This window comes from Bos grunniens, chromosome 29 (genome assembly GCF_055505025.1).
Source record: "Bos grunniens cultivar Pamir isolate PY7600 chromosome 29, Bosgru_T2T1.0, whole genome shotgun sequence".
Taxonomy (NCBI): domain Eukaryota; kingdom Metazoa; phylum Chordata; class Mammalia; order Artiodactyla; family Bovidae; genus Bos; species Bos grunniens.
Genome location: NC_141193.1, coordinates 42699392 through 42721042, shown reverse-complemented (window position 1 = coordinate 42721042; position 21651 = coordinate 42699392). Strand labels below are relative to the sequence as shown.

General features: G+C 49.6%; 1 protein-coding gene across 7 annotated transcripts in view; it reads left to right on the top strand.

Annotated features, from left to right (window-relative positions):
- Nucleotides 1–21651, top strand: part of ME3 (malic enzyme 3) — a 220785-nt gene that overhangs the window by 136381 nt on the left and 62753 nt on the right. For 6 of the 7 annotated variants that reach the window (XR_015157908.1, XM_086384724.1, XM_086384725.1 and 3 more), the window contains 2 exons: nt 7637–7712; nt 20222–20383. Coding sequence is in view for 6 of the 7 variants with exons in the window: in XM_086384724.1 (XP_086240850.1) it covers nt 7637–7712; nt 20222–20383 (238 nt within the window). In the remaining variant the exon portion in view is untranslated. The remainder of the gene's footprint in view (nt 1–7636; nt 7713–20221; nt 20384–21651) is intronic. The other variant, XM_086384729.1, reaches the window with a different exon arrangement.

The window sequence follows — 21651 nt, the reverse complement described above, 5'->3', positions numbered from 1 at the left end:
TTTTCTACCAAACTTTGATTGCCTTCCTGTTTCACCAAAGGCACACTGAACTGTCAACCCTAGCCCCTGACAAGCACGCACACTGACTTGGTATAAGTCTCACTGAAATATGAATTAATAATTAGCTCTGAGTGTTTAGTGAGCACTTACTATGAGCAGTTCCTCGCTAGGCATTTCGCCAGCATCTGGATGCTGACTCCCCAGCCTGCACTCCTAACCACTAACTACACCAACCCAGCAACTCTTAGCGCTGCCATTTGTTGGGCACTTACTACACGCCAGCAGGCGCCATAGTAAACTCTTTAAATATGCGTTGTCATAGTTGATCCTTATAACAGGCATGAAGCAGCTACTGTCAAGTTCTCCATTTTACAGATAAGGAAGTGCAGCTTGGGGAAGGGTAACCTGTCCACAGCCACTCGGCCAGTGAGGAGCGAAGGTAGCATCTGAACCCAGATGCTGTGGCCGCAGAGCGCATACATTTAACACCTCCTCTCTGCTACCTCCCCCTGCCATTTCTCTGAACTTCTCTGGAGTCGCTTGCACCCTCATCACTCTTAGTGATCTGTTTTATTGGAAGTAATCCCTGAAAATCCCCATGCCCATGCCCAGGACTGTATGGGCTGGAGATCTCTGGTGAGACTGAGCAGGTGTGGGTCAGTGCACCTCCCAGGCACTGAAGTATTCTTCCTGAAGCCACTAAACAGGAATGCAGAGAAGTGAGTATCTGCATTTCTCACTTGGTCAGAACCTCATGACAGCAGAGATAAGAACCAACCCCATCACCATGTATTGCTAGGAAAAACTAATGCCCACCCCGCTTCTTTGAGTGGAAGTAGTTAAACCTGAAAATAGGTTGCTGAGGGCATCTAAGAGGTCTTCTTCCCTGGAAATATCTTCTTTTTGAGCTGGTCTAGATGCAATTTGGGTAGGAAGTGGAGGGATGGGCAAGGGATTTCCCCCTAGGATCCCGCTGAACCCACAGTCCATTTGTTTAACCTCATAATCCCTCACTCTGCACATTTTACTTCCTCACCAACATGCATCAAGAGAAATCTTTCATCGGTGTTTCCAATGAGCGTCTATGATGCTCCATTTTGGTCCATGTCCCTAGCTCTTCATTGGGAACTAGGTCTCTGGAAAGAATAGGCAGTCTGGGGCAACAGAAAGAGCACTGGACTCAGCATCTTGGTTCATGTAGGTTCTGCTGCTTGTGAGCTGTGTGACCTCAGGCAAATCACTTCACCTCTCTGAACTTCCATGTCCTCATTTATATAGTGAGGTCTTTGGGCTGGATGTCTCAAAATCCTCTTCCAGGGCAATCCTTTGGGGAAGACTGGTAGCTGTGAGTTATGTAATAAATGGAAATGCACTTTGAGAAGTCATTAAAAGCCGTTAATATATTTCAGTTTTATTTTTGCACTGTGATCTGAGCATAAAATTATATATGCAAAAAAGAAAAAAAAGTCATCTTTTGAAACTTTTTAGCTCAAATCTCAGTTTAAAAACATTCATTTGAAATGTCCCTCCACCCTCTTCTTATCTGCCACAAAGAGAGCCTATTTTTATGTGGCCGATTATTTCCATAATCATACTTTTCCTGTGTTTAGAATTAGTCACATGAGAGCTTTGCTAAGATCTAAAATGGTGCCTGAATCTTATCCCTTAACATGTGAGCTTTTTGCTAAATATCATTAGTAAGCCTCTATCTGGTAAAAAGTAATGTTGAGAAGAGAAGTTGTTTGGCTCTAAGGGACATTTCCAAAACAGGTCAGGGTTAAGAACTTCTTGAGGCCAGGAATGCGTCATAGGGATTAATTAATGTGAGTAAATGACTTCCCCAAGGTCACTCGGTGAGTCATCAGTGAGCCTTGGGCTGAGACCTGGTTTTTCCAGCTGAAAAGAATGGGCCCCTTTGTTAGCATTGTTGTTCCACGTGACTAGCTCCAGACGACCTGGCGGGGGAGGGGTGCGGAAATTGCTTATGAATATCAGAGCTGCAGCTGTGGACAAATAGAAGCTAAGGAAGAGTCACAGTCCCCAACAAGGCCTCCTCAGGCCAAACCTCAGAGCAGCAGCTGGTTTGGAAGTAGAGAGGGTGGTTCTTTGAAAGGTCCCAGGCATTCAGGCTCAACTTGGCCCGCTTACCGCTGCTGACACCAAGGCAGGTGCGTGCGTGCGCGCCAAGTCACTTCAGTCGTGCCCTACTCTTGTGACCGCATGGACCACCAAGCTCCTCTGTGTCTATGGGCTTATCCAGGCAAGAATACTGCAGTGGGTTGCCATGCCCTCCTCCTGGGGATCTTCCCCACCCAGGGATGGAACCAATGTCTTCTGCATTGCAGGCAGGTTCTTTACCACTGAGCCACTGGGAAGCCCCCAAGGCAGGTACCAGTATTTAAACTTCAGGATGCTCACCATGTGTGACTGTTTATCTCATCTAGGGAAGTCTTTGAAGTTCATTACTATCAACACAGTATGATTTTTTTTTCCGAACTCAAACTGCATAGAGATGATCTTTAGCAACAAGTTCCAAGAAATCAATCTGATTCTTGTTTTTGTCTTGATGGGTACAACTAAGTGCTCTATGGTCATTTTAGAGTAGGCCAGAAAATTCCTGGAACTTGCTCTCAAACCTAATGAGTAAGTTAATTCGGAGACTCACATTGTCCCCAGTCAACATGGTGGAAAGAGCCTGGCAACTCCCAAGTCTTAGGCTCTGGAATTTTTCTCCCCACTGGCCTGTCCACTCCCTTTATAGATGCATTTCCCTGCTCTGAGCCACAAGCACAGCCCAGTGCCACCCAGCCCAGCACACTGATCCCTTGAGCATGATACAACATAGCCCACATGAAAGCTTCTTTCACTCCAACTTATACCAAACTTATACCAAACTCTACACCTTTCACCTTCATCACTCAACCTTCAACCATCCTTGTAGTTCACTTCTTCAAAAATAATGTGTGAGTATTATTATGGACTAGGTTTAGGTATACAGTGGTCAACAACAGAGTAAATGCTTGCCTTGCCCCAGTGAAGTTTACAGTCTAATGAGAGTAGCATTTAACTAAATAACCACATAAATAACTGTAATAGGTTTGTGTGTGTAAGGATGGGATACTTGAGAATTTTAACAAGGAGCCCCAAATTTGACTTGGAAGTCATCTGAAAAATAAGTAGGCATTAACTAAGCACATTGATAGAATGCAGAGAGGCCAGGGGTGCCAGGCAAAGGGAACAGTGTATGAAATGGCCATGGACTAAGAAAATCTTGACACATGGAGGAATGGAAAGAAGGCCAGTGTGGTCAATGACTGGAGAAAGCAATAAGGATAAAGTGAAGAAGTTGTCAAGGGCCAGACTATACAGGGCCTCATAGGTGGACCAGGCTGAGGACTTGAGTCTTTGTCCTAAGAACCATGGAAAGACATGCAGGATATTTATCACAGGGGATAACAAAGTAAGGTTTTGGAGTTTTCTGTGGTCCAATGGTTAGGACTTGGTGCCTTCACTGCTGTGGCCCAGGTTCAATCCCTAGTCAGGGAACTAAGAGCCTGCAAGTTGAGAGGCATAGCCAAAAACACAGTAAGGCTTTGATTTCAAGAACATCGCTCTTTCTTTTATGTAGATACTAGATTAGGTGGAGACAAGAGAGGGTGTCACAGAGTTATTGTGGTGCTTTAGGGAACAGCTGTACTGGGAGTCTGGACCAGGTCAGTGGTGTCATGGGTGAAAGAAGTGTATGAACCAGGAGGTAATTCCAGAGCAGAAGTGAACGACTTGGCAGGGGTTATATAAAAGGGAAAAAGGACAGTGTCGAAGATGCTTCTGGGGGTCTGGGATTGTTAAACTACATGCCTGAGGGAAATAGTTACTGAGAAAGGAAGCGGGAGAGGAGAGTCAGGTTTGTCTTGGGTTTTTGTTTTGTCTTGTCTTTGAGTCATAGCGATGCACATCTAGATCATACTTTGATTTTGGACAGGTGAAGTTTAAAGTGCCTTCGAGGCATACGAAGGGAGATGGCAGGCAGGCAGTTGAATATAAATGTCTAGAACAATGGCTCTAAAATCAGAGGCACATTTTCTCCCCAGGGAATGTTTACCAACGTCTGGAGAGATTTTTGGCTCTCACAGCAGTGTGTGGGGTGCTGCTGGCATCTAGTGGGGAGAGACAGGGACGCTGCCCAACGTTCCACAGCACACATGACATCCTCACCCTTCACAGCAAAGAATTATCCCACCCAAAATGTCAGTAGTACCAAAGATGAAAAACTCTGGTCTGCAGATCTTTGAGAGTCACTGGCCAAAAGCCTTGGGCACTGTTGAGATCATATAGAGAAAGAGGAAGAGTGAGGAGAATGCTGCTGATGCTCCTGCTAAGTCGCCTCAGTCGTGTCCGACTCTGTGCGACCCCATAGACGGCAGCCTACGAGGCTCCCCCGTCCCTGGGATTCTCTAGGCAAGAACACCGGAGTGGTTTGCCATTTCCTTCTCCAATGCATGAAAGTGAAAAGTGAAAGTGAAGACGCTCAGTCATGTCTGACTCTTAGCGACCCCATGGACTACAGCCTACCAGGCCCTCTGCCCATGGGATTTTCCAGGCAAGAGAGAAGGAGAATGGGGCAGTGCAAATTTGGGAGGAACTCTAACACCTAGTGGTGGGATGATCCAGCAGGAATATCCTAAGAAGGAGCAGCCTGAGAGGTAGAAGAAAAACCACGAGAGCGGAGTCACCAAAGCCAGAGGCTTAAAGTGTCAGAGGCTGCTGAGAAGACAAAGGAGACGAAGGCTAGAAAGCTGCTTGTCTTTCTGGAGTGGACATCATCCGGGGCCTTGGCAAGAGCAGTGTTGTCAGCACATTATTAAGTAACGACATGTTTCAGTGGAAGATGGAAAAACGGAAGCGGCTAGTGTAGACAGCGCTTCCAAGAAGTCTAGCCATGGGAGAGAAGAGAAGGCAGAAGCAGTCTTGGCAGGGACCGTGGAGGTCAAGAATAGTTTGGAGTTCAGTGGTGTTTTTCTTGTTTTATTTTGTTTAATTTTTTTATTATGGATGGTGTCTAACATAGATAAAGTAAACAGGCTATTGTAATAGACCTCTCTGTACTCTGAATTCTGTGAACTCTGGATTGTTTTGTTTCTCAGAAGAGTAATTTTTATTTTTGTTGTTGTTGTTCAGTTGCTGAGTCGTGTCCAACTCTTTGTGACCCCAGGAACTGCAGCACGCCAGGCTTTCCTTTCCTTCACTGTCTCCCGGAGTTTGCTCAAATTCATGTCCGTGGATTCGGGTGATACCATCCAACCATCTCATCCTCTGCCGCCCTCTTCTCATGCCCTCAGTCTTTCCCAACAACAGGGTCTTTCCCAGTGAGTCTACTCTTCACATCAGGTGGCCAAAGTATTGGAGCTTCAGCTTCAGCATCAGTCCTTCCAATGAATATTCAGGGTTTTTTTCTGTTAGGATTGACTGGTTGGATCTCCTTGTAGTCCAAGGGACTCTCAAGAGTCTTTTCCAACACCACAATTCAAAAGCATCAATTCTTTGGCACTCTGCCTTCTTTATGGTCCAACTCTCACATACATACATGACTACTGGAAAAACCATAGCTTTGACTATACAAACCTTTGTTGGCAAAGTGATGTCTCTGCTTTTTAATGTGATGTCTAGGTTTGTCATAACTTTTCTTCCAAGGAGCAAGCCTCTTGTAATTTAATGGCTGCAGTCACCGTGCACAGTGATTTTGGAGTCCAAGTAGGCTGGACTCAAGTTCCAAACTCTGTCCCTACTGATGGGCAACAGTGGAAATCTCTGCTGGGTTCTTTCAGTGTCCAGCTGCAGGTTTTTTTTTTCTTTGTTTGTTTGTTTGTTTGTTTGTTTTTTGCCAGACCCTTGGGTATGTATAGGTGAATCATCAGCCAGTTATTTGGGCAGGTTTTACACACAAAATTGGATGTTCATCCTCTCTGCATCGCCTTCCCTTCCAGAACTTTCCCCTTCACTTTCTGAGTGCTCTTCCAGCTCCAACTCACTTCTCTGACACCTCAAACTAGTAGGACTGAGGCTTTCTGCTGCCTCAAGCTACTTGCATATTAGACTGCCCTCAAGCAAAAGCCACAGATGGGCAAATCTCAAAGGGTATAATTCCTGCTCTCAGAGGCAGATTCCTCTGCAGTTTCTGTCTGTTTCAGGCTCTGTAATTTTCACTGCAATGGGAGGATTGGCTGCAGATACGGAAGTGTATAGGTTTGCTGGTGGAAAACTGACAAGAGATGCTTCCTGTGACATCACAGACATGGTCACTAGGGCAGTGAGGGGAAAGGTGAGGCAGTTGGAGGCCTGAGAGCAAAGAAGTTGCAACAGTCTTTGCAAAGAGTGGAAAGAGTGAATTTTGATCAGAGAAACACTGTAGGCAAGGAGACCGGTCAACGCTGAGAGTCTGTGTGGGTTGATGCCGAGAGTGGATGGTGGTGCAATCAGCCTGCCCTGGAGCAGGGCTGTCTCCATCTGCCCTCGGGGCCTGGCTGGGAAGGCACAGGGAGCGGAAAGTGGGTTTTCTTAAGGGTGAGGGTTTCACAAGACCAGTGGGACCGAAGAACAGGGCCATGGTGCTTACAGTGTTAACGAGGGTATGACTACAGTAATGGGTCACAAAATCCAAGCACCTCGTGAAGCCATGGCAGCCGTTTGGGGGAAGCACTCTGATTTAGGCAGGGCAAGTAGAACGGAGAACCACACCCCCAACATACACTTCCCCAACCCTCTCACACTGGCAAAAACAGACTGCGTGTTCGGGCCTGGGTACTTCACAAGTCAAAGGAGCCTCTCTCTCTTGGGTGCATTGGTCAAAAAAAAAAAAGGAAAAAGAAGGAACTGGTCCAGACCACTTGCCATCCTCTGCACCACCCACAACCTCCCCACCAGGCACACATGTCCTCTCACCACTGATCCCAGGACAGGAGATTCATATCCACAGACTTAGGTGCAAACATTAGAAATTCAAAGTCAAGCTAACAAACTGTTAAGTAAAATATGTTTCATCCTCCTGCTTTACAGATATATCTTCATACGGTCTGGAAGGCCAAGTTTGAATTTAGAATTCTCAGACTCAAGTGGTACAGAGGAAATAGGCTTGTGGCTGGCAGCCCGCCCCTTTCTGTCCCCAGCTCCATCCTCCATGGCAAGGGACCACGTGGACGGGTATCTAGACATCACCGCCCACACGTCCAATTCCAGTCATGGCCCCAGGCTTGGGGACCCACCCACTGCAGTGTGGTCTGTCCTTGGAAGGGGGGACCCAGAGAAGAGGCCCACACAGCCCCTGAAAGCAGCCTGGGACCACTCAGGGAGATGATTCTGGGGTCCTGGGTGCCTGGCCTAGGGGGAGAAGGGTACAGGCTGCGGCGAGCACAGACTTCAGGTGGATACATCCCTTGGCCCCATGGAGCCCTTCCCCTGTGGGGAGCAGTTGAAGGAAGCCCAGGGCAGGGCTGTAAACTGTTTGGACTTTGAACAGGGACCCCCTCAGCCCCGATCTGTGGCCAAAATTAAGCGATACAACGATACACAGTGCTTGTGGCCCCTGCTGCGTTCCTGGTCTGACTGGTCTGTCTGTGGGCATGTGCTTTGTTTTTCCCAGTGGGCTGTTTATCACCGTTCATGACAAGGGCCACCTTGCAACAATGCTCAACTCCTGGCCGGAAGACGATATTAAGGTATGATCCTGCTTTCTTTGCTATTGCTGTCTTGTTGGATGAATCCTTTCAGCCTGCGCTAGTCATTCTGAGCTATAAGAGGGGCCATTGCAACACTGAAGACAGGACACCAAATCCATTCCCCCAGTCCCAGACCATAGTCCAGTTATAGCCAAGCACAAATGCACCATGGAGTGAAGGCTTGCGTTAACCAGATACCCTTGTGAAACTGTCCGTCATCATCATCATCATTACTAATAGTAGTACTGGTGCGTGTATTGAGTACTTGCTGAATATTCACTGCTGGTTTCCATGGTGGATTCAGGGGAAAATCCAGCATGGACCCTCTTCTCAAGTAGCTAACTTTTCATGAGAAAAGTAAGAGAGAGAGAGAGACAAAAGAGTAACAGGTGGAACTTGATCAGAGATTAATCAGGCACACAGAAGAGCTGGGGGTGTTCAAAGAGAGAGTTTCCTTTTAGTCAGGGTAATCCGGGAAGACTTCATGGAAGAGGTGACATTGGAGCAAAGCATTGAGTTGAGGGGTAGAGTTTGGACAGTCAGGCATTGGAGAGACTAGGATGGAGGGCAGGGACATTCTGCACCAAGAGAAAAGATTTATGATGAGCAACGTCTTCACACCTGGGTGTGCACAGCAGTATGTGTTGGGCGAGGGTACAAAGTGTTGGGGAGAAGGGATGGATGTGCAGAGTGACAAAAGGAATCTGGCACTGTTTCCAGTTTTACTCAAAACATTTAAGGAGAAAAGTAGTTTTTATATAGCAAACGATATAATATAGAAGGCAAAATCAGTGCAGCTTTGAAGAAACTCGTTAGCCTCTGGCTGTGTAGCCAGATTTCTTCTCGTGGGGATTTTTGTGGAGGATTTCAGGGACTCTGGATTCTAAGATCATCGTCACTTCTGCAAACAAATCTTATTGAATGACGCCATGCATGCGTGTGTGCTAAGTCAATTCAGTCATGTCCGACTCTGCGACCCTGTGGACTGTAAATCGCCTACTATTGGAGATATCCAAGGAGGGACCCCATGATCACTTGATGGGGATATTGTAAAAGAGATGTGAACCTCAGCTCAGGGCAGAAAGGCACTGGGCTAAAGGAATACTCCTCTGTGTCTCTTCGCATCTATGATTCTATAATCCTGTATTTGAAATCTGTAAAGATTGTATCTAGAAATGAATATACTTAAAACGAAACGAAGTAACGGTTAGGTCAGATCCCATCACCTTATCAGGCCTCCATGGACAGGGGAACCTGCATGTGTGTGTGTGTGTTAGTTTCTCAGTCATGTCTGACTCTTTTGACCCCATGGACTGTAGCCCACAAGGCTCCCCTGTCCATGGATTCTCCAGGCAAGAATACTGGAGTGGGTTGCCATGCCCTGCCCCAGGAGATCTTGGAGACCCAGGATGGACCCACATCTCTTAGGTCTCCTGCCTTGGCAGGCGGGTTCTTTACCACCACCGCCACCTGGGAAGCCCCTGCAAACAAATGGTTGAAGCACAATTACAGAACATCCCCTGGCTGCTTGGTGAGGGCGTTTCTGGCACACGAGCAGGGGAGGGACTGGAGCAGACCACACCCAGTTCCTGTCCCTCCCAAGGCAATGCTGAGAGGCTGACAGTCGTTTTCTCCCTCCCTCCCAGCCAGTTCCCTGGGCCACCTCCCTCCACCAGGCACCAAGTGCAGCTTCTCTCTAACCCCCTCTCCTGTGTTCCACCCACTTTTGGCCGTCTTGGGGGCGTGGTGGGGTTCAGAACCACAGTAAGTAGGACAGGACCTTGGCTCTTGGGATCCAGGTTGGCGCCACAGCCAGGGCCCTTGGATTCCAGTCCTGACCTCAGTGAAGAGTTCAGTTAGAACATTTCCATCTGGGTGTGATGTGCCCTGGGGCTTCCCAGGTGGCTCAGTGGTAAAGAATCCACATGCCAGTGCTGGAGACAGAAGAGACTCGGGTTTGATCCCTGGGATGGGAAAATCCCCTGGAGGAGGGCATGGCAACCCACTCTAGTATTCTTGCCTGGAGAATCCCGTGGACAGAGGAGCCTGGAGGGCTACAGTCCATGGGGTTGTGAAGAGTCGGACCAGACTGAGTATGCAATCACACACGTGATGTGCCTGGTGCTTCTCTTTCCTGCTTGTCTTCTTAGACTCTGGTTACAGGCAGGTCTTGACCCTGCAGGCTTTGGCCCCAGTCTCAGAAGAAGCAAGTTTCCAAGGTGTGTCAGGATGAATGTATAATGAAATCTTGAGCTCATTAAGGGAAGCCAGCTCACTTGATGGAAAGTTAACTGCAGCCTGTCCTGTGTAATCTTTCCTCCTTCCTGGACAGTTCAGCCATGGAGAGGCTTGTCCACAGTAGGTGCTCAGTAGATGCTTGCTGAACTGAATGAACTTAGTAGAGGGACCTGATGAACATCTTCCAGATACCAGGCCTGTGCCAGGGCAGAGTCATGGGGTCTGCACTGACATCTGTGGTGCCTCTGTGTGAGCTCTGTATGTATGTGTGTGTGTGTGTGTATGTGTGTGTGTGAGTTGTGTGTGTGTGTGTGTGTGCACGCATGCACACGCATGCATACTCAGTTGCTCAGTCCTGCCCCCTCTTTGCGACCCCATGGACTGTAGCCCACCAGGCTCCTCTCTCCATTGGATTCTCCAGGCAAGAATACTGGAGTGGGTTACCATGCCCTCCTCCAGGGGATATTCCCAACCCAGGGATCGAACCCAGGTCTCCCACACTACAGGCAGAGTCCTTACTGTCTGAGACACGAGAGAAGCCCAAGAATACTACAGTGGGTAGCCTATCCCTTCTCCAGGAGATCTTCCTGACTGAAGAATCAAATCCACTTCTCTTGTGTCTCCTGCATTGGCCAGCAGATTCTTTACCCCTAGCGCCACCTGCTATGGGGAGTTTAAAAGAATGATGAAAAGACGTCCCCTCTTAACCAGTAAGGAAAAAAAGTGCTCCTTCCTTCCTCCAGACTAGCACAGGGCCTTGACAGCTCGTGGGCTGGATATCAGGTTCCCATCTCTCCTCCTGTCAGGGCATAACTTACAAAGCTGCACCCAGAGCTCTGCTTCGAGGAGTGCAGAATAGGGAGAACACATACCCTGATCCCAAAGTGCTTCACTCCACTTGGGAAATCGAGATATGAATTCAAACTTGAACCTTAGCTGCTCAGTATCTGTTGACTTCAACCAACATATTTTAAGAACCTTCCAAGTACGAAGTGCTACTTACCAGAGAGTTGAAGACAGCACCTGTTGTGATTTTAGAGGAGAAACAGGGGCTTTGGGGTCATTCTGGAAGAGGTGGAATGAAGCAGGGCTCAGACAAGGAGAAGCACCCAGCTCCTCTAGGGAAAGCGTGAGTTACATGAGCCAGCGCATCTAATTCAGCTGTGTTCAACAGCCATTTGGTGGTGGTTTAGTCACTCTGTTGTGTCCGACTCTTCGCGACCCTGTGGACTGTAGCCCGCCAGGATCCTCTGTCCATGGGATTTTCCAGGCAAGAATACTGGAGTGGTTTGCCATTTTCCTTCTCCAGGGGTTCTTCCCGACTGAGGAATCAAACCCGGGTCTCCTGCATTGCCGGCGGATTCTTTACCGACTGAGCTATGATGGAAGCCCAACAGCCATTTAGTAAACATCTATTCTGTAAGACTTCTCTGAGGGCTTGGGGATAAAGATGGTGTACAGGCATCTCAAGGAGCTTGAAGTCCAGTTAGACTGACCCAGAAACAATTCGACTGAGCGACTAAATAAATAAAATGTCCAACAGGGCTTCCTTGGTGGCTCAGATGGTAAGGAATCTGCCTGCAATGTAGGAGACCCAAGTTTGATCCCTGGGTTAAGAAGATCCCCTGGAGAAGGGCATGGCAACCCACTGCAGTATTCTGGCCTGAAGAATCCCATGGACAGAGGAGCCTGGCGGGCTATAGTCCATGGGTTCGCAAACAGCTGTACACGACTGAGCAGCTAACACTTTGAGACGTTCTCTCTGTGCCGCCGAAGAGAGGAGTGTGGGAATGAAGAGCAACAGGGTTGCCTGACCACTCACCCCGTGGTACCCCAGAGCAGATGGGTGAATCCCTGGGGCCCCCGCCTCCCCTCCACGCAGAACTGCTGTTCCACTTTGCAGAAACCCTGAGGTTGGTCTTGGAAGCTATGTAGAAGAGTCGGCTCTGGCTTTGCAACCAGGCAGACCTGGGTTCTGGGTTCTGGTCTTGGATCTTCCATTTAGCTACCGTGTGGGCCGATGGCCTCTCTGACCTCACAGCAGAAAATTGTGAGGGCCACCTCTGATGAAGTCTGTGCCGTACAGACGGGCACTGGGGTGGGCATTGCCATCGCTGGAGAGGGCCGTAAGCCCACAGAGCGGGGCTGCATGGAGACTGCAGGGGCCTGAGGGCGGCCGAGGAGGGCGGCCCCCACCTGGGGACAGCAGACCACAAAAGCGCGGCCAGGAGATTTGGCTCTCAGACACTATTGCTTTTCAGTGATTTTTGAGATTTTTTTAAATTTGTAGGCAACATTTTAAATTTAAGAGACTTCATTTGAAAAAAAAACAAAACCACAATTTTAAAACCCTGGATTTCTGACTTCTCTAGAAAAGCCAGGAGCTCTGAATACTGGGCCCATGGTTTGTCGTGTGTACAAGTCAATTGGGCTTCCCTGGTGGCTCAGACGGTAAAGAATCTGCCTGCAATGCAGGAGACCCAGGTTTGATCCCTGGGTCGGGAAGATCTCCTGGAGAAGGGAATGGCTACCCACTCCAGTGTTCTTGCCTGGAGAATTCCATGGACAGAGGAGCCTAGTGGGCTACAGTCCATGGGGTGGCAAAGAGTCAGACATGACTGAGAAACTAATACACACACACACACACGCATGCACATACAAGTCAGTTAGGACCGATCAGGCTGCCCCCAGTCGCCACCCTGCCCCACGACCGCGTTTTTCTGGAGGGTGCCTCCCTCTCAATCCAGGACTACCCTTCCAAACGTACAGAATTTTCTAAGCCACAGCCTTTCTTGTTTATTGGTGAAGTGATGCCCACGGTCGCCCGCCAGTAAGTGTCGCTGCCAGCCAGAGCCCAGCTGCTGAGCAGGGCAGGCAGAGCTTTTCAAGGTGCAGGTCTTTCTGGACCCTCACATAGTTCGCCTCTTGGCTGGAGGGGAGGCGTGGTCCAGAGATGCTTCTGTGGGCTTCCCTGGTGGTCCAGTGATTAAGAATCCCACTTCTGGTGCAAGGGACATGGTTTAATCCCTGGTCTGGGAAGATTCCACATGCGGAGCAATAAGCCCACGCACCACCGTTATTGCACATGTGCTCTGGAGCCTGGGAGCCACGACTGCTGAACCCACGGGCTGCAACTACTGAAGCGCGCCCTAGAGCCTGTGCTCTGCAACAGAAGAAACCTCCACAGTGAGGAGTCGGCTCACCACAACTAGAGAAAGCCAAAGCGCAGCCACGAAGACCCAGCACAGCCAAAAATAAATGAACGAACTTAAAGAAACCCACCGTGAGCTACCACAACATGTCCATCAGCATGGCAGGAAGTGTAAAAGGAGGGGTGGCAGGGACACGGAGCAGTTGGAACTCTCGCTCATTGTCGACGGGTATATAAAGTGGGACCATAGCTTTGGAAGAAAAGCCAGGTAATCTTTAAAAAGAGGAGAGAGAGAGATCCTTCTGAAAGAACTCAGAAAATAAAACAGGACTTTCTCTAGTTTCCCAGCCAGAAAGCAGGACTGCACACGTGCAGGAAGAGGAGTAGGCTGTCAGGGAAGCAAGGTCACGATCTCGGGCCAGGGGGACCGTGGGGTTTGGGGGCTCCTCTCTCGCAGGGAGGGAGAGCCACCTGCCCCGCCGCTCCCCAGAGCCCTGCGGTGTAAATCACAGAGGGGACTGAGAGCTGCTTTTCTGACTCTTTCCCACAGAGGCCATTGCCCCGAGCCGGGAGGAAGGCTCGGCTCAGAAGAGCCCCCTTTCTCAACAGCTTTCCCAGGCTCCTAAACCCCTCCTTCATCCCAAGCCTAACAGCTAACAGTGCCGAGAGGCGGCTGAGCCCTGGAGCCAAGGGAGCATCCCCTGCCTATGGGCACCAGCCTCTTGGGCCTTTAAACCTGGACCAGACTTAGTGCCAAGTGCCTGCCTGCCTTGCCCACACCCACCAAGGGGTAAGCCCCAATCAGTGTCAGAAGTTGGATTTCCCCGGGAACATTTCTCTTGGGAGGAGATCAGCGTATTAGGAAGGACACTTGGGATCAGCCTCTAGAAGGAAAGGAGGCAGGACAGAGGAGAGGGAGAGGCTGAGCTGAGTCGGGAGGCCCGAGAGACCCAGCGGGGCGCCTGAGGAGGTTAAGGAGTGGGGATGGCTCTTCCGTCATCCCGAGTTGGGCCAAGGAGTCCCTCAGTCCTTGGCTGTGGGCCGCTGCCCTGGGAATGGAGCATGACATTGGTCAAGGTGGCTCTCCTCAGTTGAGCAGGTACCCAAGCAGGCTGAAAGTACAGCTCAGGTAATGACCTCTTCTCTCCTCTGAGGGGATCTGGACAGCACAGCACCACATCCACTTGCCAGCATCCCACTAAGTGCTTTATACGGATGAACTCACTGGCTTCTCCCAGCGACCCTCCAAGAGGCAGGAATTATTGTCATTCCCGTGTTATAGACAAGGCAACTGGGAAGTTAGGTTCAGTGCTGGTGAGGGATGGAACCAAGATTTGAAACCACAGCCGGGGCATTATTTGTGTTGTGGTGAGAGAAAAAGAGGCAGAGAGGAAGAGGAGATGGGAAGGGTGAGCAAGGAGGAGGAGGAGGGAGAGGGCCTCGCACACAGTGCTGAAGGCGGCCCACGCCCAGAGCTTCAAGCCCAGGGTAACCAGAGCCGGGGCAGGCCAGGACACGGGGCCCTCGTATCGGTCTTGGGTCAGCCCCGCCAGGGCCATGCAGGCTGAGGGAGGTGGACAGTAAGTCAGAAGCCGGCTGGACAGAGGAAGAAAGGGACACAGCATCCCCCAGTCATCCGGATCTTCTCCTTGTTATTAGAAATACCCAGGGGTCACGAGCTATAAACGCCATCCAGATGTGGGAACTGTGATGCTGTGGCTCAGGGCAGCCATCACCAGGCTCTGAAACCCCAGGCTGCAACTCAAGCTTGCCCTCAGCCTTCTGACTCCTCCCGCTCTTGTGGTCCCAGCCCCAGAGGAGGCAGCATCTTCTCTCTGAACTTGCCTGTCTACTCCAGGTCTGAATTCAGTCCCGTGGAGAAGAGCCTTTGCTCTCTCTGTTGGGCCAATCACATTGTCCATCGTTGCACTGCAGGTCCCAAGCCAAGTGCTAAAGAATCAAAGAGGACAAGATCCTTTACCTGCCCTTAAAGGGTTGCTATGAAAGACACGGACATAGATATAACTGTCATACAAAAAAGAAAGGCTTAGGTGACATGGGAGATTAAAATGCTATAGGAATTCAGAGCTGGGAGTGATATGTTCCAGAAGGAAAGCTTCATATGGAGGAAAGTGTCTTTTGAACTGTTTCTTGAAACATGTAAGGATGGTAGGATTTGGATCAAGGAGGTATAAGGATTGAGGTGTAAAATAGCATGTAGGCTAGAAAACACACACCTTATACAAGATTAGCGGTATTTCCATTTGGGTGGAGCATGGAGTGCATAAAGGGGAAATTCAAAGAGTAGATTGGACATAGATCATGGAAGGTCTTAAATGTCAGAGATGTTTCAGCTTTATTTTATAGGCATCAGGAGCCATTGGAGGTGTGGGGGCAAGAAAGTGGCAAATCTAGGTGTGCTTTGAAAAACAAAATGGGATAAGGAGACTCCAGGAGTAGAAAGACCAATTGCATGCGTCCTCAGTCTCGAAGTCATGTCCACCTCTCTGCGACCCCACGGACTGCAGCCCGCCAGGCTCCTCTGTCCATGGGATTCTCCAGGCAAGAACACTGGAGAGGGCTGCCATTTCCTCCTCCAGGGGATTCTTCCTGACCCAGAGATCAAACCCGCGTCTCTTTTGTCTCCTGCATTGGCAGGTGAGTTCCTTACCACTAGCGCCACCTGGGAAGCCCATATAGCCAGACTTTCTTAAAAGTTGCCAAGGTCTTCCATAGTTTCCTTTTCACGCACTCATTTAACAGATAATTGTTGCATGGCCTTTCTGTGGTGAGGCTGCATTAAAGAGCGATGAAACAATTAAAAATTCTAATATGTAGCCTTTGCCCTAAATAATAATCATCAATATAATCATAAGAGCAGTGATCATTTGCCAATCATTTACTTTATTGTACAAGGCCCCTGGTTAAATGAGACATTTATTATTTAATTTCATCTTAACCCATGGAGTTGCAAAGAGTCGGACGCGACTGAGTAACTAACAACTTTCATCTTTACAGCCTAATGAGTTGGATATTTTAATTATTCTAATGTTATGGAAAATTAAAACTCAGAAAATTTACTGTTTGACCTAAGATTTCATATGGTACATTATCAAGAAGGATAGTCTCAAGTGCTGGCTATTAGATGCCAAAACCCCTGCTGTTAACCTTTAGGCTGTTGGGTGAGATAAAATGTGCATTTTTTAAATGTTAAATAAGAACGCAAATGCTATCACTATCAAAGGATTTAATTGCACCGTATGCAGGGCTTGGCAAGCAGTCGGTACTTAATTATTGTTTGCAGAAGGCAGGCGGGCAGCCAGGAAGGGTGCGCAGGCCAGGTGCATGGAATATATAGCAGGTGCTAGAAGAAATCACATTAGGTTGTAATGGCGGGGTTTGCACTGCTGGGGAAAGTGCAGGAGGAGACAGAGGCTGAGAGGCGAGAGAGACCAAAGGTGAAGAGAGAGTGTGTCCCTCCTCTGGCGGGAGTGAGGCCAGTTTGACCAAAGAGAGCAATTGTGTGCAGATGAGTAACTGGAGATAAGTTCCAGAAGGCGTGTCGGGTTCCTGTCATTAGAGATAAGCCTTTTGGACTCTATTTCATGGACAGTTAGAAGGCAGTAAAGGGGAAATCCCATGGACGTAGGAGCCTGGCAGGCAACAGTCCATGGGGTCACAAAGAGTCAAACTCAACCTAGCAACTGAACAACAGCGAAAAAAGGCCTTTGACCCTGGTTGCGAAGCTGTTGCAATATATACACTTGGCTGTTGTTTAGTCACTAAATCGCGCTGGACTCTTTTGTGACTCCGTGGACCGTAGCCCACCAGGCTCCTCTGTCCATTGGATTTCCCAGGCACGACTACTGGAGTGGGTTGCCATTTCCTTCTCCAGGAGATCTTTCCAACCCATGGACTGAATGCGCATCTCCTGCTTGGCGGGTGGATTCTTTACCACTGAGCCACAGGGAGGGCTTTGTAAAATAGCTATTTGTAAACTAGCCTGTGGGACACTGCTGTATAGCATGGGGAGCTCAACTCAGGTCTCTGAGATGATCTACAGGGGCAGGATGAGGGCGGGTGGGAGGGAGGGGATACAGGTACATTATACATATGGCTGGCTCACTCTGTTGTACAGCAGAAGCTAACACAACATTGTAAAGCAATTATACTCCAGTTTAAAAAAAAAAAGGAAAATTAATAAGCAACGCACCTGTTAGCACAACAGGATTGAGAGTGGATGGCAGATGGAGGTGAGATATCCCTTCAGAGCAGTCAGGCATGCAGTCAAGTGCCCACAGGCATCTCCATGTTGGGAGGGACCCGGTCAGACCTCTGCTGCCATCTTTTTTTTGTTTTGGCCATATTGTGTGTTCTGCAGGATCTTAGTTCCCCGGCCAGGGATCGAACCCATGCCCCCTGCCTTGGGAGTGTGGAGTCTCAACCACTGGACCACCAGGGAGGTCCCCCACCACCATCTTGAAAAGCCCCAGGGCTATAAGGAGAGCACCCTGGAGTCATAGCTGGTTTCCTCTGTAGAACTCCCTGTCTCTCTCTGTGCCCCAGCAGAGAGAAAGTGGGAGAGACTGGGAATCAGAATAAGGAGGTTTTAGCTAGGAGAGATGGTAGGGAAATGTGCAAAGTTTGGGCCCCCAGGGACAGTGTGAAGACAGGACTCGGGGAGAGCGGCCAGGAGGGGGTCAAGGGCAGGCCGCAGAGAGGTCGGATGGGAGGTGGGGTGGGACTTGGCCAAGAGCACAGGTGCTTTTCTCAGCTGAATGGTGGGGGGATTGGGACGCGGGGAGTGGAGGGAGCCCAGACCAGGAACCTGAAGCCTAACTAGAACCCCCGCTTGCCACATTCACAAGCAAAGTGCCCTTGGTAAGTCACCCAGCGTTTCTAAGATAACTGCCGTGGAAACTTCCAGTGCAGTGCCTGGCGTGGGGCTGATACTGAGCAAATACGTACAGAACGTGAAGGTCCAGGAGCTTAGTTTGCTCAGCTGTGCATCAGGGATAACCATCACTGACCTGCCTCCCTGCCGGGTGTGGGGAGAATCGGGTGAGACGTGAGACAGGGTTGGGGGAGGGGCCCTCGCCCTAGGGGAAGAGACCAATCTCAAGGAGACAGCATGATAGTCCCGCGTCGGCTGCCCTCTCGAGGGCCCCCTTTCCAGAGGTGAAGGGGTATTTTAAAAATCTATGCACCAGTGTCTATTAAAAGGCCCTGTGTGCTCTCACTCCTGGAGAAAGAGAGAGAAGATTCTGCAGAGCTTGTGGGTGCTGGATCTTAAACCCTTCCTGGCAGGACGGAGTCTTCATCTCTTTATCCACAGGGCCCAGCGCTGTGCCACATGGAGTAAAGTGACCCCTATGGTGCCCAGGACATCCACATCTCAGAGCTGGTCCTACGTCCTGACCCAAAGCTGGTTCCAGGGGAGGGCTGGGTGGCCCCATAAACTCCACTCATTTGAAGATGTAGGGAACCAGTGCTGGGGAGCAGCTTGGGGTGACCTATAAACAAATTCACTGTCACCCTGAGGGGTTCCCCTTGGCCTGACATTCAGGGTCCCCCTCAGTCTGACTCCAGCCTGATTTTCCATTGCTTCCTTTCCTGGGACCCAAACCCCCCTCTCCCCCCACACACACCCTATACCCCCACCACTTCCACCCTGAACCTTAATTTCCTTTGCATCAAATGGGTAATCTCCACCTTTCCAAGGTCTGGCATGTGTTTCCCCCTCATCCAAGAAGGGTTGCCCTGCAGGAAGTGCCTCTCCCTTCTCTCTGTCTCTGCTGCTCTTGAGCTATGACACGGTTCTCATACTTTACCCCAGAGTCAGTATAAATATACACATTCCATCTCTCTTCTGCCCATTATTCCTTTCAAGGGCTGGGTCCACACATTCTTGATCTTAGAGATAAGCAAACTGAAGCTCCTTCCCCCAGGTTTTAGCATGGTGTCTTTTGCAAAGTGCCCTGACTCAGGGATGGCTCAGCAGTAAAGAACCTGCTTGCAGTGCAGGAGATGTGAGTTCAACCCCTGGGTGGGGAAGATCCGCTGAAGAAGGAAAGGGCAACCCACTCCAGTATTCTTGCTTGAAAAATCCCATGGACAGAGGAGCCTGGCAGGCTACATGGGGTCGCAGAGTTGGACATGATTGAAACAACTTTGCACACAAAGTTTATTAGAGTTGGTTCACTTGCAAGGTTCCCGGCCAGCTCTCACTGCCCTGAGTACTCAGTGGGTTGCATTTTCCTAATCACAGGAAGAGAGGGGAGAGGGAGAAGATCTTCTTTGTCTTTCTTGAGTAGATGTCATGTTTCCCTCATCAGTTCCTCCCCCAGCTAGGGCAGGGAAGTTTTCTCGTCCCTCTATGGTCCAGCCAGGACTGTCATAGCACTTGGGAAAAATATTTTCAGGTCTCAGGACAATAAGGGTCTTTCATTTTGAAAAGTCACCTTTCCATAAATGATTGTTTTTTGTGTGCACACAGCATGTTTTGAGGGTCATTAACCTGAAGACACCACTGGGCAAGTTGTAGGCCTTATTCACTACTACTGTTTTATTGTTTGGGGGTCATTGTGCAAAGAACATGTCTTAGGGGCCAAAGAGCATGTTTTGGGGGTTACTAATTAACTGAGCTCACTGGGCAGGATGTAGGTCTCATGCCTCCATTGTTTTGTTTGGGGGCCTGTCTCGTGCTTGTGTTGCATAGTTTAACTTGCTAAGCAAGTTGTCTTGATTTTATTGTTAAGCAAGCCAATCTGGCTCTGATGCTAAGGGACTTCGTTTGCTCTGTGAGTGAAGCAAGCCCACAGCGCTTCAGAATTTTCTCATTATTTTCTTGAGTGATCATTAGTCTTATTGTGGTTTCTCAAAGCCCCCTAAAGTTCCCTCCCTAATGGGGTTTCTAAGCTAACTATTTGATTATCCTACTCTATCCCTGCCCCATGGGCAGAGGAGCCTGGAGGGTTACAGTCCATGGGTCGCAAAGAGTCGGACACGACTGAGCGTCTGAGCACACACATCCCTGCCATTCCCACAGTAAGCATCATCGTCAGGCCCAACACGCTGCACAAACAGGCACTTTGTACAGATGTCCTGCCTTTCCTTCCAGGCGGTGGTGGTGACTGACGGGGAACGCATTCTGGGCCTGGGAGACCTGGGCTGCTACGGCATGGGCATCCCCGTGGGCAAGCTGGCCCTGTACACGGCGTGCGGAGGCGTCAACCCGCGGCAGTGCCTCCCTGTGCTGCTGGACGTGGGCACCAACAACGAGGTAATGTGCTGCCCTGGCCGGGAGCCGGAGGGTGGCAGCTGGGCTCGGGGGGGGAGCACCTTTGTGCAGTGATCTGTCTACGCAGCATCGGGCTGTTCTGCACAACAGGTCAGTAAACCCAGGAGATGGGTACTGAGGCAAGGAAGCTGCTTTATTTATTTGGAGAGCCATCTGAGAAGATGAGAGACTAATGTCTCAAAATAACCATCTTACAGGGGCTGGATGCCAGGTTCTTTTATAGCTCAGAGATGGGGGAAGTGAGGAAGCAAAGTAAAAAGGCCATTAATCTTGCAAGTATTTCCTAGAATGGCAGGCCTCAGGCAGGGGGTGTGTTCATTTCTTCCTTCCAGCTCTCCACAGGTGGACAGGGTCCTGAACAAAGGCATTTTAGTTTAACAGTCAGGCAGAGGGGCAGGAGTCTCTGAATCAGGCCATTCTATTTTTTACATATTTTAAAAATAATAACAAAAGCAAAGGAAAGCAAGTCAAAGAAACAGTTACAACACGGACACAGAATTGGCTTTTCTCTACAAGGGGGCTGTTTCTCTCTGGGGTCCTCTTTGCTAGGACACTTCGCCTACACGGTGGTGACTCAAAGACCTCTCTCCATCCTGGTCACCCACTCCGCCCTCCCAGCCCCGCTGTCCTCCCCCAGCCTCTTCTGGGTCTTCTTGCTCCCCTCCCTCCTGCCAAGGTGCCCCTGCACAGGCTTTCTGTGCTCTCTTGTTCTGTGACCCCAGGCAGTTTCCATTACCCTGGTGGCCTCTCTCTCTTTCTGATCCATTAATGAAGAAAGCCACTGAGGTGGGAGTGGCTTCTGGTCAGTGTTTTCAGCATTTTAGAGGTGAACTACCTCTGTAAAGAACTTTCCTGCTGGCTCAGTGGTAAAGAATCCGCCTGCCAATGCGGGAGACACAGGTTGGGTCCCCAGGTAGGGAAGATCCCCTGGAGAAGGAAATAGTAACCCACTCCAGTATTCTTGGCTGGGAAATCCCATGGACAGAGGAGCCTGGCAGGCTACAGTCCCTGGGGTCACGAAGAGTCGGACATGACTTAGTGAATAAACAACAACTACTACTTCTATAAAAGGATTAAAACTCGAAGCACTGGGACCACATGCTGAAATGCCAGGATCAGGCACATGAGTGTCCTGTAAACCCATGGGGAGAAACTGACCCAAACTGTGGCTGGGAGCCCCTGCAGGCTTCTGGGAGATTTATAGTTTAAGGAGCTCAAACCCCAGCCAGGAGTTTGTCTGCTCTGGGTAC